Here is a 20,465-nt window from a genome sequence, read left to right on the forward strand (position 1 = left end):
GTTATTCATATATCAGACTAGATGAGAAATGAGCTGTAAGTCAACGTCACATAAAAATATGTAAAACACATTGAGTCCTGATGCCGTTTCAAAACTAAATCTTACTTGGCATAAATTTTCATAGAACGCAGTTTATTCGTCCTGAAGGTGCCGCAACACGATTTGTCTTAACAAAATTATTTTATCAATTTGGGTTTAATGTGTTGTCGAAGGCTTCCAAGACCGGAATCACTGGGTTACTGTGAGTTTTCCGGGCTGCATGGTCATGCTCCAGAAGCATTCTCTCTTTACGTTTCGCCCACATCTATGACAGGCATCCTCAAGAGGTTGTGTTGCACTAGGCGTGCCGTTTTTATATCTGTGGAAGGTTCAGGGTGGGAGAAAGAACTCTTGTCCTTGGAGGCAATGTGAATGTTGTAATTAATCACCTTGATTAGCATTGAATTTGGGTTTCGTTTTGATTTGAATTTTCTTGTGTTTATATAGTCGGGGGTTTTGGAATAAAATTAATTTATCAATTTGGATCTAGTACAGATATGAATTTGATCATAGTGGGTGTTAGAAATAACATAATACAAAAGCTGACTGGCACAACCTGGGAATTACAACCAGAAACAGTGAAGACATCTGCCCTTGCGCATTGCTGCTGAATACACATAACTGTATTCTCAGTTTGCTTCTGACATGATCAATAAATATCTTAATAACATTATCAATTTGGATCCAGTACTGATTTGAATTTTATTGTGTTTATAGTCTTATTACTGTATTAAAATTGTTTTATCAATTTGGATCTGGTTTCGATGTGAATTTGATCGTGTTTATAGTCTTATTATGTTATCGATTTGGATCTAGTTTTGATTGGAATTTGATTCTTATTTCTGTAATAAAATCCTTTCATCAATGTGGGTTTCATTTAATTTTATTGCGTTTATGATTTTATTGCAAATACCCAACTATATTGTAACCACAGAGCAGAAAAGCAATTCTGGAATACTGAAATAATTATTCTTTGTGCTTTTCCCTGGTTGGGATGAAATACATCCTCCTGTCCTACATGTCGATGAGGCTATAACAGCAGGTAATATTTGGGAGCAGTACACAAGAGCATATTTTATAGCATACTGGAATAACAAGTTGCTTGGCCCTCTTGCTGTTATGGACCTTTGTCTCCCAATTATGATGATCCCATATTAGAATTTTCCTCGCAGTTTACACGAGATGGGTGTATCTACACCAGACATGGGCAAACGTTTAGGAATGGTGGGAGTTGAAGTCCAAAACACCTAGAGTGCCAAAGTTTGCCCGTGCCTGATCTATACCATAGCATTATTGCAGTTTGACACCACTTTAACTGCCAGAGCTCAATGCTATGCTATGGAATCATGGGAGCTGTAGTTTTTAAAGGTTTTGTTCCTTTGCTGTCAAAGAGTGCTGTTGCCTCACCCAACAACAAAGCGGTGTCAAACTGCATTAATTCTACAATGTAGATGCATTCTAAGAGACTGACTTGCCCAAAGCAATCCTGTAGCTGAGAGGGATTCAAATCCTGGTTTTCCAGAGTCATAGTCCAAATACTTGAATTAATGCAGTAGCTGTAGAACTACAGTAATTTAAGCCAGTTTTCTATATCCACATATTTAACCATCAGTGGCTTAAAAATATATCCTCCCTGTCCAAAAGCCTTGATTTTGGAATTTTGTAAAAGGGACATCATTTTCTATTCATTTGCATATAATGGGATTTAAGCACCCATCAACAGGTGCCCTTGAAACAAATCCCAGTTAATACCAAGAGCTCACTATATTGCGTTCGTGCCTTCAAGTCACTTGTTGAGTTATGGTGAACCCATGGCTTTCACAAGGTTTTCTTAGGCAAGGATCACTCAAAGGTGTTTGAAGATTCCTATTATATCAGTATTCCCCAATGTATACACACAATTCACTCTTGGGTCTTCCGAACAGACTTGAGAAGGCATTCGTAGCAGAACCTCTCCTACAGTAGTCAGACTGATTATGAAACCACAAGCAAGAAAGTGTTCCAAAACTATAGAACATTATTCACATTGACTTCCTGGAACCTTTGTTTGCTGTAATGAGATGAGAAGGGAAACTTTAATGCATTGGCTCAGATTGACTTTCAGTTCCTACAACCAGTTACAAAGGTAAAATCGGTGGCATTTGACAATAATATTCTAGTAAGGTATATGTCAGAATCTACTTAGACCACACTATACTGGCTACCAGTATGCCACCACAGTCTCAGCCCATTTTCAGCAATGCTTGCAGACCTTGTAATGAGAGATGTGGACTAAATATTCAAAGCGAAGTATAATATGGAGCAACCCCTTTTGATTTGGAAAAGTACACATGATTCTCCTGCTAAATATTGGAGTGGTGGTGTATATATGTAAACAAATGTTTCAACAAATCAGATCCAATTGCAAATCAGTTTAAATAGCATAAATCTCCATTTTTGCCTTTTAAAACTCTGCACTGCCAAATAGCCCTGTTTTGACAGTCAAGTTCCAACTCCAGTTTAACTTAGCAGAGTAAACAATATTCAGCCACGCCTCAGACTCTTCTTCCAAACCCACTATTTTCTCTCAAGAGATGATTACTTCACATATGATGATTACATAATGTTAATGAACTCCGGAAGAGCAATTGTATAAATGAGCAAACAGGCAAAGTACATTTTTAAAAGGCATCTGTATCTATGGAATAAGTGGACTAACAGGCAAATGTTTATTCCGTTATCCCCTGACATACTGTTGGGATTCACAAGGTTTTATTTGTCTTGGCTCAAGATTACCGACTGTTTTCCTCATCCCCACATCATTGGTAGCTGGAATACACAAAGAATTCAAATTTCCTATGTCCTTTTATTTACTTCTTTAACAGTGCACACATCTGTTTATGCCTTTGAAATTTGTACAAAGGCCCTCCCTGGTTAGTCTCTTCTTTTACCAACTATCTTTTAACTGCTTTCTGCCTCCTTTCAGTTTTCCTTTTCACCTTCAGCTTTTCAACCTCCTTTCAAATACTGATTACCAGAACAAACAGTTCTTCAACATTACAGTCTCTACTAGGCAGGCTGGATTTTATCTTCAAACAGAAGTGGCACTGTCAACATTTGTATGTTTTCTTGACCAGTAAGGATATTGAAGACTGTTCTATAAAATCACAGCAGTTCAACCCACAATACAAAGGAACCTGAAGGCAATAGCTGTTTCTCATCTACCCCCTCAATATCAGTTTCCTGTTCCAGAAAAGCAGGCAGTTTTTAAAGGATATAATAACTATTTTAGAAATTTAATCCAATGACGTTGGAATTCAAATGGCACATTTAACAATTCAAATTCATTAGCACAATTTTGTGCAATGTTCAGTAAAGATTTACTAACTACTTAGGTTCAATAACAGACAACAGTCATGAAATAGACTGATTAATACAGATGGAAAATAAGTCAAATCTGATTTATAAAAATTTATTTTTTTAAATCATACACAACTGGAGATTTGCATTGAAGAGACTGACATATACTCCTTTTCTTAAATACCAATATGAGTAAGACAAAAATGCTTCAGGCACTAGATGAGAAGCAAAATTTGTGACCTCCCTTCTGCAATTTCATTTAGTGGAACTACCCATATTTTTTCTGTATGTGAATACATATTACTGTTTCCCACCATTTGCTTACCCATTCTCCCCCACCTGCTGCATCCAGACACCCACCAGCATTGTATTATGTGGTTAAAAATGACATTGCATTGCTCATCAAGAGATAATTTTGAAACATGTTTTCTTTAACAACTGGAATTAGTGCATTATCTCCAAAATGTAAATAAGAAAATTAATGCTGTTGGTATATCCAAAACCCAATGCAAACAGAGATGGGTGCAAGGCTAGTTGGTATATGTAATTAAAGAGATACTGATTGGTTATATGTTGAAAACTAGTATACAAAATACAGAAGAAAATCAGCTGTACCCACCTCTCCCCCCAAGAATATCCATAATTGTGATTTGGTCAAAACAAGGCTTAAAGGCTAGAGGGTTCTCTCAATCTAGCATTAATGCTATGATTTCATTTAGTGGTTGCCTGCATGTTCTGTGACTTGTTTTCTTAAAAGGCAAATCTATGCCACATCAAAGCAAGCTCCCATCCAGAAAACCCTGGGAACAATTGTTTCAAAGCTCATAGCTCTCCTGCCACTGTCTTCGACCTATATCTACCATAGTTTTTAAGCTCTACTAGTTGAAGTGGCTTAGGATCATCAAACAGATGTATCATAAGTCACACATCCCATCCAAGACAGATGCTTTCTTCCAAGCAGCTATGAGCAAATACAAGGCCATAAAACCCATTGGGAAAAGGCAGAGGAAAAAAAAAAGAGATCAAAGCTTTGAGAACATACATCACATCACCATCTACCCATGAAAAATGGTAGAGGAGTGCCACAGTTCATTTGTTTTTAAAAAGGTGACTAAGACTTTTAAAAATAGGAATTCATTATTGGTACAGAAGAGGAGCAACTGTTTTTGTGCCCCCAGCCCATTCTAGAAATTGGAAGAATAAAGAGAGGGGGAGGGATCACAGCAGCAAAGAAAGGGGGTGGAGAGAAAGAAGAGGGGGATCCTGGCAGCTGTTCTCCTGTAAGTGCGATCAGTTCAGGCATGTTCCAGTTGGGGCCACCCAGAGTAGCGCGCAGGGACTTCTCAGTTGCTGCAACACTGCCCCTTGCTGGGTTGGCTACTCTCCTGGAGGTCGACTCCTCGATTCCTGCCTGCTGCTCCCGTTGCACACTGTGGCTCGTTTTTGGGGAGCTTCTTAGCTGAAGGCAAAAAGGCAACACATTCAGGAGCCTACATAGCAACCTGGTTCTTAAGACCCACTTTATATGGGAAATAATGCTGAAACTAGTAGAAAAACTTGCTCAGTGTAAGCTCATTCCATTGTTCACAAACAATGACCAGCCAGTATTCCTGTGTTATGCACCCAAGATTCATCTGAACAGTGTGTGTGTCTGTGTATATACAGCTATCTCCCTTCCTTCGTGTGCTTTTTCAGTCTGTTCCCAAGGATAGCTGCTGGCCCATTAGTTCTCCTCACCCACAAGCCTTTTCCTACCCTCTAATTTCTTTTCCAGTTGCAACCACCAATCCTCTTGCTACTTACTTGGGAGATGAACAAACTTCACACCTCTAAATGGGATTATACCCCTGTAGTAGATATAATTGATTTTAATGTTTAATATTTTTAATGTTTTAATGTTTGTATATATGTATAAATATTTTATGTCTCAGCATGGAATGCTAGCCATATATATGTTGTGTCTCTGAGTCCCCTTTGGGGTGAGAAGGGTGAAATATAAATGTTTTAAATAAATAAATAAATAAATATAGTTCCTCTCCATTGCCTATACTGGCTGGGACCTTGAGGAATTGAGGGCCAAAGGTTCTCTGCCTCAAGCCCACTCCCATTTCAAGGGTTGGGAATGTTTCTCAACCCAAGGCCAAATTCAATAGGAGAAATATTCACGGGCTAGATTCCATGGATGAGTGGGCCAAAGGCAAAAAACACAACCAAGACCACCACCATATGTGACCTTTAAGCTATTGCAGTCACTGAGTCTGTCTTGGGAGAGGCTATTTAGAATTGGAGGGGCAAAATGCATAACAGGAGGCAATCTGGAATATCACGGAGGAGGAGCATGTGGCTGCCTTGGGAAGAGTAAAGGGTCCGCTTTGGGCATCAAGAAGTCCAAAAGCCAAGAGCCTGAGATCCTGCACCCCTGCTATGTGCCTCTCTTCTACTTCTCTACCAAAAGTTCTCGTCCTTCTCAACTTCCACAGTAAATGGCTTTTACTACTTCAGCTGTCAAAACCATATAGCTTCCTTATGCATTTAAGCTAGAAAGTATAAGGAAGATTACAAGCCTATGTATTTGCCCTACATGAGGTGTTCAAGAACCTACAACTTTTATATACCATGGTGGATTCTCAACCCATGGGTGCATTTGAGAGGGGGGGGGAGGACGCACTGTATGAGTCTTTACCTAAACACTTCACTTACCTATTGCCATGAAGGTTTCATTCACATTCATTGCTGTCTTTGCGGATGTCTCCATAAACAGCAAGCTGTTATCATCTGCGTATGCCTGGGCTTCCTGCAATCATACATAACCCAAAGATTATGATCTGTGTCCTGGGCCTACCTTGGTTGGTCAAATAGTCACAGCTCCTATGTGCCAAAAATGGAAACAAAGCAAGTGACAGACTGCTATCCATCCCATCAATATAAAATTTTGTTTGCACCATCTAATAACCTGAGATTCAGAGGGAAGGAGAAACAATACAGATGTTAAGACAACAATGATTAAGCTCATTGACATTTTATCATAAACCATGATCAGCCATTCCAAGCATTTTGCTTTCTTTCAGAATTACTTAGCATTTATAACCTTCTAGATCAGGATTGGGAAATATGTGTTGTTCCTACACAGATGTTGTTGAAGACCGGCACCCATTAGTCCTAGACAGCAAAGCCAAAGAGGGATCAACATTGGGAGGCCCACATAGTCCTCATCCTTACTCTAGGCTTATAATGCATTTCACAGTCTTTACAAATACTCTCCTAAGTTAGGGTGTTATTGCCACCCGCACATTGCAAAGAAACTGCTGGCAGCTGTTTCACACCAATCCAAGCTGCACAGAACCAGTGCAGCATATTTTTTGTATAACTGTTTTGAAGGACTGATAAAACTAAAAATCTATACTTAACTTTTGTATCAAGTTGAGCCAGTTGTTTTACATAGCTTTAAGACTGCGCAACATAATCTTATTGTAAGGATTATAACAACCCTGTTAAATAGGTAGGTATTATCCCCATAGTGCAGATTTGGGAAGGGGCCAAGGTAACTGAGCAGTTTAAGAAGCTTGTACCTCACACCTTAGAAACTAGAGAAGCGGGATAACACTTTTCAGAATGTTTATTTTCATTTCTTGTGAGACTCTTTATAAAAGTATCATTATGAAAGCAATACTATCCATTTCTAGTACTATTATAAGCTACCTTGAGATGTGCTCAAAAAGGAGAATGCCAAGAATTTTTGAAAAGACATTCCAAGGAAACACACACCAGAGGTGAATTTGAAACACCGTTTTTCTAATCCATAGTTCAGTGCTATTAATGAAGCATGAAAGCTGCAGGCTTATACTCCACAATAAGGTCACATTAGATGTGGGAAACATTGGCCCTCCAGATGTTGGACTGCAACTTTCATCAGTTCTAGCCAGTACAGATAACCTAGAAATATTTGGAGGGCTATGCAATCCCTACCATTTTTGCACACTCTTTATGTTGAGACAATAACTCATAAAGGAATTCCATTTATTTGGTGAGATGAAAAAGCACTAAACGTTTGGATCATTAGTTATAGGATGCATTGTAAACTTCCCAGTATTAAAACACACACACACTTACTTGGAAGTCCACTGCTCGTTTGCTACCCAAGTCAGCCTTGTTTCCTGCCAGGGCAATAACTATGTTTGAGCTGGCTTGACGCTGCAGTTCCTTCACCCAATTCTTGGCTCGCACAAAGGTGTCCTACAAAAAAAAGGAAGATCTACAAAAGTGTTGTGCCATTTCAATTTCACAAATCCCAGTTCTTGCCTACTATAGTACCACTATATTTTCCTGCCATATTCCAACTGGTAGCATAGCACTTGGGAGCTTATGCACTGCATATGTCCAGTTGTGGGGCCTTCCGACACCACAGATAGGAAGATAAACAAATTTCATGGTTGTGGTGTTTAATGGTTAAAGAGTCATGAATGTCATCCTGCATGTCCAGGATAGACAGCAAGTCAAAACACACACACACACACACACAAACACACACACACAAAAACAAAATGTGTGTTTCAAAATGAAGTGTGTTTGCAGAAATTCAAGGTATATAACAAATAGGTTTTTAAAAGCTAATACAACAGAAATGAACAACCAACTGCTCCCTTACTAGGACTGAAGTTCACAGTGAAACCCAAGCTTTAAAGATATACAAAACTTTTCCAAAGGTTGGAATTAAAAACTAATTTATTGACTTCTTTTTCAAACTAATAGCCTTTTGAAGAGCACTTATATCATTTACAGTTTATTGTTGATTCTACAATTCAGTCTGATTTTGGTTTAGCAAATGGCCATTTTATTCAAATCCAGGAATCATGTGGTATCACAGACAAAGAATGGTCTAAAGTCAATTGAATTTTGGTTTATTCTTTCTACAAGAGAAGAAAGTAGAAAGAAGGCATGAGATTTGGATTTCTATTTTTCACTTGGATACTTCATCACACTTTGAAATGGCATAGCTCAAGCAAACATTTCAGCTGAACTAGGATGAGGCCCAAACTCAAGACACAACCCAACTCTAAAAGGAGTTCATATCAATGGTTATCCTTCATGACATTCTTCATTCAAAGCACACATGCACCCATTCTTGGGACATCATGCCTTTTATGGAATTGGAACCAGAAAATCAGCATTGCAGACTAAATTAGATAAAATGCAATTAGACCTATAAAATCCTCACCATGTTTGTGATGTCATAAACAACAATGGCTGCTTGAGCACCCCGGTAATACATCGGTGCCAGACTGTGGTACCGCTCCTGACCAGCTGTATCCCAGATCTCAAACTTGACTGTTGTGTCATCTAGGCAAATGGTCTGTGTAAGGAAAGCAGCTGAAAAATAAAAGTCAGAAGCATTTATACCAAGGATGAGTGAAATCTAGGGTTGTTGCTGAAGATTGGCTGTTTTTCACAGAGAGCAACCCTTCTATCATCCATATCACACCGGAACCCTAGCATACAAAAGAGAAGCTTTGGCATCAGTCAGCCTTTTCAACCTGAAACCATCTCATCAAGTTCCAAATGAAGTGTGCTTGAGGCAAAGTATTTCTCCTGATGATCTAACCTCGACATCTCCATAATTTTATTCTGTCATTCTGGTAGCTGTCTACCACATTTGTACAACTCCCTTCTTTATTGATTTGCCTAAGTTCAGAACCTAAATGGTTTCTGAAAGAACTGCAACTCTTCTCTTTGGTCTGACTGTAATGTCTGTATTGCTCTTGAGTTTGATAGGTGTTCTTATTCATCTCATGCCTGGAAAAAGGGAAAGGCAAAAATGAAATAAGATGTTTAAGTAAAATGAAGAAATATTATTACCATGCTGGCTAGGGCTGATGTGAGCTGCTCTCCAGTGTCTGACTTCCAAGGATTTAAAAAGTGTATTCTTGAATGCACAAACTACGCTTCTGCAATTTTGCAATAAACCAGGCCATGAGCTAGTCAGTCCTTAAGCAGCCTTTGCTCCCAAGAAATTCTCCAGATGTACTAAACTGAATAGGACTTGACACCAATTGTTGTTGTTTGCTGTCACGCCAGCTTCAGCTTATGGAGCAGTAACTCATGCCAAGTTAGAAATGCTTACTTGGCTCAGATTGGGCCAAAACCTGCCAAGGTTGGTGTTGGTCCCTTGCACTTGACAGAGTGGAAATTGTAAATGGTGAAGCAAGAACTGCTGCAGCCTTCGGCATCTGGATGGCCAGTCTGCTCAAGACAGAGAAACAACTTCACTAAACTGACATGTTTTCATGGCTAGGTACACGCACAATTTTTGTTTCCCTTTGTTGCTTTTGTTAGTGTGGAGTCAGGGTTCTTAATGACGCTGTGGTTTTGAGAAGTCTAGAAGGTATTTTTGAAAACCAGTGAGCATCAGCATCCCCTAGTTTAGAGAGTTGCGCTTATAGCCTTCTAGATTAAGCCAACGGCCCCAGAAAGTGGGGCTAACAATAAGGGATGCGGAGAGCTGCAAGCCAACACCTAGAAGGCACAAGCTCTTCAACCTTGCCTCCTACCAAGTCATTTGTATTAGAAAACAGTATTGAGTAAGGGCACATATATTCTTTGAAATAGGCCAAACTTGCAACATTCTCACAATTTCTAAATATGAACCAGTAGCAGCATACAAACGTTTCTAGAGTAGGAATGAAGAATGTGTTGCCTGCTAGAAATTGCTGGAGTGCAGTTCTCATCACTTTGTACAATTAGTTATGCTAGAAGTAATGTGAGTTGCAGCACAATATCTAAAGACTGTATGTTCCCTTCCCATTCAAGAAAATTTGCATTCTTCTCCCACTTCATTCCAATAATTCACAATCATAACAGCTTGTTGGACACATAAGAAGCAGAATGCCCTACATAAGGAAGATGACAACTGGTCTTTTAGATGCTTTTGACTTCAATTCCCATAATCATTCATGAATTGGTATGCTGGACACGTTGATGATAGTTACAACCCAATAAAATCTGAAGGGTGAAAGTTGCTCACAATAACTTTGCACTTTGAAACAAAATACGTACCATGGAGCAATTTTTCGGAAACATTTATAACACGTTTGTGTAGAAAAAGTTTCCTAACAGTAGGAATTGTGCAGACAAAGCCAGACAAATCTTAGCATTGTGAGGAATGCTACCCACTCTGCAATGCTTACCTCCAATGGTGCTCTCTTGGTATTCATGAAACTGTCCTTTCACAAAGCGCAAGACAAGACTGGACTTCCCGACAGCTGACTCTCCCAGAAGCACCAGTTTAAACTGACAGATCTTATTCCCTACAGCCGGTCCATTTGGCCGTGCTGCTCCACCACGGCCCGCCATGGCCCCTTATAAAGACAGCACACTCTGACAAGCAGACGAGACTGTAGGCGAGGCAAATTAATTGCCAACTGAAAGAGAAGAGACATTTTATTCACAAAGGAGCCACTTTTGATGCACACTCAACACTTGAAAAATTGCTTTGAGGATCCAACACCTGCTGGATAGGCTTGGACAGAATCCCTAAAAGTTACTTTCTAGAGTACAGTTTTTAGTATCCCCTTAAGGTTCTCAGATTTATAGTTTAAACAATTTTTCCCCTGAGGCTTTGTTTCAGGCAATTTGTTCTCCCATTATTCAAAAGGGTAAACTGTCGTTGTAACAATCCTCTTGGGTAAAGTAAACATACAGCAAAGTCATTTTCAAGACACAAAAGTGGGATTGTTGTTTAGTATTCAACTGGTTCAACCAGGTTAAAAGCCGGTTCTGGATAGTGCTCAAGTCAAAAAGTTTCAACTTCAGATCTCAGCAGGTGGTCTTTAAGCAAGGCAATCCTGAAGCTTGGCTCCTTCTGCCATACATCTCCAATAGATTTAACAGTACTGGACTACCTTACAGGGCTGTAATACAGATAATAACCAGGTAAACTTCAGGTCAAAAGTCCGAAATTGCTTGATGCTATATAAATTCTAAGTACAGTTATAACTAGCTGACCTTTAGACAAGTCATTGAGAATTTGATGATTTACAGCATTTGTTTTCATAACAGCAGCTTAGAAATGAAAGAGAAACATTTCACATTCGCCTCTAATACAGAACTTATTTGGGAACAATCCTCTGATAGAGTTACTGCATTTATGAGTTCAACTGTTGAAGGATGTCTAAATTTTTGAATGTCTAATTTTTAAAGGATAACTCTAAAGAAGTGTAACACAATGTGATGACTTGGCCAAGTTATTTTTAAAAATTGGTAAATGTTACTGTAATCTGAATCTTAACTGTCAATTTGGATCTTTTGAAAAATAAACCCTATAAAAAGGAAAAAGGAAACAATGCCCTTTTAACTTGCACCCAATGGTTACAGCACAGTAATAAGAATTGAGGAGTTTATGTTCATGCCTCAGCTTAGATGCAAGACTGAAAAACCATGTTAACTGTGATGCAGACTTACTTTGTCCCTGAGCCCCATATTTCTTGCTCACCTCAATAAGTCAAGAGACTCCCTTGTTTCATTTCTACCTCTGAAGCTGTGATTAAATCAAAGGCTTGGGGCATGAATTTACTTTCCCAGGATGTCGTGTGGGCTAGTAGCTTATTATTGCTAATGTAGATTTTACAACAAATGTAGCTTCCCATGCTGGACCTCAGCTTCCATAATTTCTGCCTATTGGCTTTGGCAGCTAGGATGGATGTGAACTGCAATCCCCATCCTACCTTACAACCATGCTATTCTGTATATGCAGAAGACAGCACACATTAAATCTAAATTCAGTATTGGCCAAGCATCTTCCATGATATAATGCCACCAATTTCTTTAACTAAGGTACTTCAACAAAAACATTTTAGTGTAAAGCTAGCACAGTGCTCAACAACATAGCAAGCTGCAATATATGTAGAAAGAGGAACGTTTATATTTTAAAGAACGTTTTGAGAATGCAATAGTACCCTGTACTGCTCATCAAACGCACTGAGGAAGATATAAAAGTTCAATCAAATGAATCTGAAGATTACCAGGTTGGAGAACACTACATAGAGCAGGGATGGGGACCTGTAGCCCTCTATGTCAGAGCTTCCCAACCATTTTATGTTGGTGATACACTATTTTTATACATGCATCATTTTGTGACATGGTCATTCAGTTTTACTACCATCTCAAAGGTTAAACCAACCCCTTGTAAGAGATTCACACACATACATAAACAGTCATAACAAAATGTATGGGGACACAACATATCTCATGAAAACTTTTCGTTTATATTTTCCAAACTGTGACACAATTTAGAAATATAAATGAAAGGTTTTCATGAGACAATACCTAGAGAAGAGATTTTAAAACTGTGTCACAGTTTGGAAAGCTCTGCTCTAGACAATGCTGGAATATCACTTTTCCACTATTGAGCTTTGGTACTCCAGTATGATTTCAGTTGTGAGGCACCATGGGAATAGGAGGTTGTCAACCTCTGGGGGACCAGTTTCCCTATTCCTGCTCTAAAGTATGACAGAACATTAAATGTTATGTGTAGTTCCTACATTCATATGGATCACTACATGAGAATTAAGAGTGAAATACAGTATAAAGACGCAACATGAATCTCCTTCTGAGAAATCTATTAATTTAACTATGCTGGAGTCCTGGTGTAATAAGCATTAGATATGTTGAATCAAGAGCATCTTCCACTTGTGAGATGCAAAAGCAACCTTCTAAAACTGACCACTGATGTGTAAGCAACTTAGACAGTGAAGCAAACTGCTTGTCCTACAGGTTTAGAGCAGTCTGATACAAAAAACAACTCAGGAAGGAGGGATGGTGGCAATTGCCAAGTAATGACAATAAGTTGTTGGGATGGGTTAACGAGAAACCAAATGCTCAAGAGGGAACAAAATGTCCAAGAAAGATAATAGAACAATGGTTATACATGAAATATTACTTCCTTTAACAGCTAGTACATCTTATATACAGGCTTTTCATCAGTGCTTAGTTCACTTTGTACACATTACACCAATATTCTTAAAGCTTTAGAAAAATAGAGTGTTATTCCTAAAGAGTGTGAGGGAAAAAACAAACCAAACAGAGATATAATTCCTTCACAAAAATCCAATGGGTTCAGTGAAGATTTAAGTTAAGGACTTGTTCTCCTACCACTGAAGCAGCATTCTTCCAAATAAGAGATAATGGTCATTAAAAGAATTTGCCATTGCTTAAGTTAAGGGAAGGGCATACTAAAGTTAAGCAGTTACTGGTTCTTAACATGGCTACTCAAACAGATAAATACTTTTATTATCTTCCTGTGATATTAGGGAAAGCGAAGCAATCATGTTTTAATGCCACCTCAGTCTGCAACAAACATGAAAACACTCAGTCAACATCTCCAGAAAAGATGGTCCATATATACACAAAGCTCAGAGCAGATTAGGATAAGACTGGGGTTTATTGGAGTCTGAGAGCCAGACAGATATGGAGTCCAACCTTTGGACCCTTAAAAAAGGATTTCCTATCTCCAAACCTATTGCACATTACAAATGCTGTACATGTTGTTTTTGGTTGGGCACTGCTGTTAAAAGCAAAGCAAACACTTTAACAGAACTAATAGCAAATCCCAATTAGAAGTTGTAATACTCCTGGCCTTAGGAAAAAAAACTGTCTGGTATAAACTCCCACCTACCCATCCACTCTATTATGCTTACTCCCTCTAGTACTTGTGTTTTAATGCAATGATTAGAGTGCTAGATTGTAACTTGGAGGATTCAGCCTCCATTCAGTCTTTTAAAAACCATTTGTTGTTCTTGGGACACTCTCACTCAGCCTAACCTACCTCAAAGGGTTGTTATAGGGATAAATGAAAAGTGAACCATATATAGCGGGCTTCCTGTTAACCATAACTCAAGCAACCATAACTCTCAATCTAGTGGAATTTTTAAAAATAATACTTTAGACACAAAAGTTTACTGTAACTCAAACAATGGAATTCTCAAGCAACTGGCAAGAAATTGAAGAAATACTACTTTAAAAACAATTTTTATATTACAGTAACATTAGTTTTTATAACACAGTAAAACAATGTCACATTAAGTTAAGCTTGTCTTAATTTGCTTTTAATTATTATATTTCATCATTAATATCGAATCTATGCAAAGGTAATGGTATGATATAGTATTAGTCAGGCCTATTAATAGTAACTCGGAAGCAAGAAGAAGCATTTCTTCACGCTACCAATCCCCATAGGGGCCAGTTTATCCAGTCTACTGTATGTCACCTGAAGTGGTGGAAAGGTGGCAATATAAATGTAATTGATACATAAATGATTTTTAAAATTGCCCTGATAAGCCGAAATGTACCGTTTATTTCCCTAAACCAATAAAAATCCAGTTCAGGATAATAAGCATAGCTCTCCTCAAAATAGTATGATTCCTCTACCTTTCTAAAGCTCTGTTTCTGAAATTATCTGTTGCATCAAGACTAATATACGTACATTTAAATAAAGCGAGAGGTGGTATCAATTTGAGGTCTGTGGGGAGAGGGCAGACCAGAAACCATATACATTTAGTTGGCTGAACATTCACTTTTTCCTTTCCTCTTAAAAATAAATAAATTATATAAATCACACACAACAAACACAAACACAAAACATACAATAAATCAGTTCAACAATAAGTCATATATTTTTATACATGTAATCTCTATGTGCACCCACCACCCATGGGACATATAAGAATAATTAATATTAAGGATGAATATAGTCTCCAAAATGCTAGTGTATGTTGATTTGGTTTCACTCTTTCCAATATCCTAAGTTAACTTAAGCATGGCTGTGCAACTTTTTATCACTTATGTAAATTGCAAGATAGTCTCTTTATTTTGATTCAGAAGGATCATCAACATCGGCGATCACCGTGTCCGAGTAGGATGTTCTTCCAAGTTAGGGTCTTGGTGGTGGGTCTGTAGGTGACTGTAGAGACCTATTCTTGGCCCAAATGTTTTTCTGCAGTGAGGGCACTGGTTTTCAGATGAAAGGCGGTCCTGTTCAGGGTTGGCTTGATGCGCCTTTCTCTTGACACATTTGTGCAAATTCCACTGCACTGTTGGTCACAGCTGACCTCCAGTTAGAGTGCTCAAGGGCCAGGGATTCCCAGTTCTCAGTGTCTATGCCAGTTTTTAAAGGTGTCCTTTAAGCCCATCTTTAAATCTCTTCTCCTGTCCACCAACCTTCTGTTTTCCGTTGTTCAGCTGGGAGTAGAGTAACTGCTTTGGGAGATGGTGATTGGGCATTTCGACAATGTGGCCAGTCCAGTGGAGTTGATGGTGGAGGATCGGCACTTCAATGCTTGTGATCTTTGCCTCTTCCAGCATGCTGACGTTTGTCTGCCTACCTTCCCAAGAGATTTGCAGAATTTTTCGGAGGCAGTTGAATGTGACTTCTGTAGATGGTTCACGTTTCGTATTCATAAGGGAATGCATTGTCACACCCCAAACATATATGGAGATTTCTGCCGGAGCAACCCAGCACCCATCTACACTGTCATATAACAATAATAATAATTTATTTACATCCCACCCCCTCTCAGGGTGGCTAACAACAGAGAAAACACAGTATGCATAATAATACTCAACAACCAAATTAACAGAATCCATCAACCAACAAATCAACAAATCGTAATACATAGACAAAAATAAAACCAGACAATTAACAAATTAATTATAACATCACAAAAGCACATAATCCAGATGAACTGCTTTGAACTAGCTTATATGACGGTGTAGACCAGGCATGGGCAAACTTGGGCCCTCTAGGTGTTTTGGACTTCAACTCCCACCATCCCTAACAGTTGTTAAGGATGGTGGGAGTTGAAGTCCAAAACACCTGGAGGGGCCAAGTTTGCCCATGCTTGGTCTACACTGTCATATAATCCAGTTCAAAGCAGATCATCTGGTTATATGGCAGTGTAGATCCAATCTCTGAGGTGCCTTTGGCCCAGCATCCTTCTGTTTCCCAACACGGGTGAGTACAATACTAAAAAGGTGGCAATATTAATGTATAAATGGTTTTTTAAAAATTCGCTGGGAGGCTCTTCCCTTAAACTGCCTCAAGTGGTGTAAATATATTGCAAGCAATAATATATAAAGCCTCCGAAAGCAAACATAGGGCGATTTCTGCTGGAGGTGCCTCTGGCCCAGCATCCTACTCTTCCCAAATGCCTCCAGCTAAGCAGAGAGTGAAGGCAACAGGCCTTGAAAGGTATGCTGCCCCTAAGCCTGGAGGCTCCATTTTGCATAGAAGCCCCGCCTCCAGGCAATGGCTCTCTCTGCTTGCAAGCCATCCCCGCAGGCCTCCCTTCCTCCTCCAGCCAAGGCTTCTCGCCCCGAGCGCCGCTCACCCGCTCCCGCCCGCGGGACCGCAGCCCTCGTCGCCTCCGGCCCCTTCGCTCGCCGCCTCCAGCTCCCCTTGCCTCCAATCTCCAGCAGCGCCACTTCCGCCCTCCGCTCCTTTCCAGCTTCTTCCGCTTCCTCTGAGAGCTCCGCCTTCTGGGCGCTGTTCTGTTTGCTTTACTTCCTCCCTGTTTCCCACAGGCTGTTCTATGTTCCAGTCGTGGTGACGCAACCGTAGATCCTCCTTTCCCATCCAATGATCGTAATGTCATTCAAGGGAGATGGAAGCGGGGAAAGGAGCTCGTGTGAAGGCTCTAGAGTTGCCTCTAAATGCATTTACTGAGTTGTTGTGAAATTTTCCGGGCTGTATGGCCATGTTCCAGAAGCATTCTCTCCGGACGTTTCGCCCACATCTATGGCAGGCTTCCTCAGAGGTTGTGAGGTACAGTAGAGTCTCACTTATCCAACATAAACGGGCCGGCAGAACGTTGGATAAGCGAATACGTTGGATAACAAGGAGAGATTAAGAAGATGCCTATTAAACATCAAATTAGGTTATGATTTTACAAATTAAGCACCAAAACATCATGTTATACAACAAATTTGACAGAAAAGGTAGTTCAATATGCAGTAATGCTACGTAGTAATTACTGTATTTACAAATTTATCACCAAAATATCACAATGTATTGAAAACATTGATTATAAAAATGCGTTGGATAATCCAGAACGTTGGATAAGTGAAACTCTACTGTATATTGGAAAACTAAGTAAGGAGGCTTATATATCTGTGGAAGGTCCAGGGTGGGCCCCGGAGTGTGGTGGAGGCTCCTCCTTTGGAAGCTTTTAAGAAGAGGCTGGATGGTCATCTGTCCAGGGTGCTTTGTATGTGATTTTCCTGCTTTTTGGCAAGGGGTTGGACTGGATGGCCCATGAGTTCTCTTACAACTCTATGATTCTATGAGAAAGGACTCTTGTCTGTTGGAGGCCAGTGTGAATGTTGTAATTAATCACTTTGATTAGCATTAATGGCCTTGCCAGCTTCATGGCCTGGCTTCTTCCTGCCTGGGGGACTCCGGGGTGTTAGCTGCCTGATTGATTCATGTCTGGAATTCCCCTGTTTTCTGAGTGTTATTCTTTATTTACTGTTCTGAAAGGTTTTTTTAAATACTGGTAGGTAGATTTCATTCATTTTCATGGTTTCCTCCTTCTGTTGAAATTGTCCACGTTTGTGGATTTTAATGGCTTCTCTGTGTAGTCTGAAATGATACCGTTTCCCCTAAAATAAGACATCTCCTGAAAATAAGACCTAGTAGAGGTTTTGCTGAATTACTAAATATAAGACCTCCCCCGAAAGTAAGAACCTGGCAAAATTTTTGTGGAAGCATGCCCACAGAACAGAACACCAGAGCATGCAGGATCGATAAATGTACGTACCATAGAATGTTGTAAATGGAAATAGTAGTAGTAGTAGTAGTAGTAGTAGTAACAAGAAATTCTTGATAGGATTCATAGTTTGTCTGGTCATGCTGGTTTGTGATGACAACTACTGAACAGTATATAATAAATGTTCATTTTTTAAAATTCAACAATAAATGAGAATTCTTTTTCATGGAAAAATAAGACATCCCCTGAAAATAAGATCTAGTGCATCTTTGGGAGCAAAAATTAATATAAGACACTGTCTTATTTTCAGGGGGAAACGGTAGTTGTTTGAGTGGTCCAGTGTTTCTGTGTTTTCAGATAATATGCTGTGTCCAGGTTGGTTCATCAGGTTCTCTGCTATGGCTGACTCCTCTGGTTGAGTTATTCTGCAGTGCCTTTCATGTTCCTTGATTCCTGTTTAGGTAAAGGTAAAGGTTTTCCCCTGACAGTAAGTCCAGTCATGACCGACTCTGGGGGTTGGTGCTCATCTCCATTTCTAAGCTGAAGAGCCGGCGTTGTCCATAAACACCTCTCAAGGTCATGTGGCCAGCATGACTGCATGGAGCGCCGTTACCTTCCTGCCGGAGCGGTAACTATTGATCTACTCACATTTGCATGTGTTCGAACTGCTAGGTTGGCAGGAGCTGGGGCTAATTCCACTCCCGGGATTTGAACCTGGGACCTTTTGGTCCGCAAGTTCAGCAGCTCAGCGCTTTAACACACTGCGCCACCAGGGGCACAGATATATAAACCTCCCTTGCTTAGTTTTCTAATATACCTACCTCACAACCTCTGAGGATTCCTGCCTCAGATGTGGGTGAAACATCAGGAGAGAATGCTTCAGGAATATGGCCATACAGCTTGGAAAATTTTCAGCAATTTAGTGATTTCAGTCATGAAATCCTTCAACAACACATCAAATGCAATTAGATACCACTTTAGTGGCTCTATATGGAGTCCTGGGAATTGTAGTTTGTTGAGTCACCAGCATTATCCCAGCCTCCCCTGTGAATAATTTTGGGATACTTTGGATTTCCAGATTTATTTATTTATCGTGTCAGATGTGAATTGAGAATAATAATAATAAACCAACCTGGACACAGCATATTATTTGAGAACACAGAAATGCTGGACTATTCAAACAACCACCATGTCAGACTACACAGAGAAGCCATTGAAATCCACAACCATGTGGAAAATTTCATCAGAAAAGAGGAAACCATGACCTGCCACTTTTGGACTCTCGCTTGATGAGGTATTCCTGTAGATCTTAGGAAGCTGATTTCTTGATTTGAATCGTTGGCATGCTGGCTGATATCCAACAGAGGATGGGCCAGAGATGTCAATACCTTAGTCCTTTCATTGCTAGCTGCTACTTCCCAGCGGATATCAGGTTGTGCAATGTTGACTAAACAGCATAATTTCTCCCGCGGTGTAGGGTGTAGACATCCTATGATAATGTCTCATTAAGAGATCCACTGTTTTAACATGGTGAGATGTATTCCACACTGGACATGCATATTCAGCAGTGGAGTGGCAAAGAGCAAGGGCAGATATCTTCACTGTGTCTGGTTGTGATCCCCAGATTATGCCAGACAGCTTTCGTATGATGTTATTTCTAGCACCCACTTTTTGCCTGATAATCAAGCAGTGCTTCTTGTAAGGCAGAGTAATTCCCAGGTATTTTTTGTGTGCTGCAATACTTGAGTGGGATTCCTTCCCAGGTAATCTTCAGAGTTTGAGATGCTTGTCTGTTCTTAAGGTGAAAAGCACACCTCTGCATTTTAGATGGATCAGGAATCAGCTGGTTTTCCCTGTAATAGGCAGTAAGAGCACCTAAAGCTTTGGAGAGCTTATGTTCAACCATTTCAAAAAACCCTGCTTGAGCAGTGATGGCACAATTGTCAGCATAGATTAAAATCCCTGTCCTTTCTGGCAGTTGCTGATCATTTGTAGCATCTTTGAGACTAAGAAAAATATATTTCTAGGTTCGTCATTTATGGAATTCATTCCAATTTATCAAAGGTAGGGTTGATTACAGTGTCCCAATACACATTTTGGTACCTCAGATGTTAGCCCTGGTTCTGGGTATAATTGACCCGCTGATTCCAAAAAAGCCACCAGTTTTTCCTTATCAGCTCAAGTTTTTCAGATACAGAACATATGCCAGCCACTCTTCATCTGCTCATTCATAGAAAACCATGATAACCATAGCTAAGAAGCTAGAACTGATGTGGTCTATCCAAAGCTATTTTCTGAACCAGAGCCCCAAATAACCCCAGGAACAGACCTAAA

At 39.7% G+C, this 20,465-nt stretch overlaps 1 protein-coding gene across 1 annotated transcript; it reads right to left on the bottom strand.

The window, feature by feature from the left end:
• Window positions 1-3,476: 3,476 nt before the first annotated feature.
• On the bottom strand, window positions 3,477-16,911 carry rab5c (RAB5C, member RAS oncogene family). Its single transcript, XM_003222480.4, has 6 exons — window positions 16,755-16,911; window positions 10,560-10,793; window positions 8,594-8,745; window positions 7,489-7,611; window positions 6,079-6,172; window positions 3,477-4,837 (listed from the first exon to the last, which is right to left on the bottom strand). Exons 2-6 carry the CDS (start codon window positions 10,723-10,725, stop codon window positions 4,722-4,724), a joined length of 651 nt encoding a protein of 216 aa, XP_003222528.1. The 5' UTR covers window positions 10,726-10,793; window positions 16,755-16,911; the 3' UTR covers window positions 3,477-4,721.
• Between the last annotated feature and the right edge of the window lie 3,554 nt (window positions 16,912-20,465).

Source organism: Anolis carolinensis, chromosome 6, assembly GCF_035594765.1.
Source record: "Anolis carolinensis isolate JA03-04 chromosome 6, rAnoCar3.1.pri, whole genome shotgun sequence".
Classification (NCBI taxonomy): domain Eukaryota; kingdom Metazoa; phylum Chordata; class Lepidosauria; order Squamata; family Dactyloidae; genus Anolis; species Anolis carolinensis.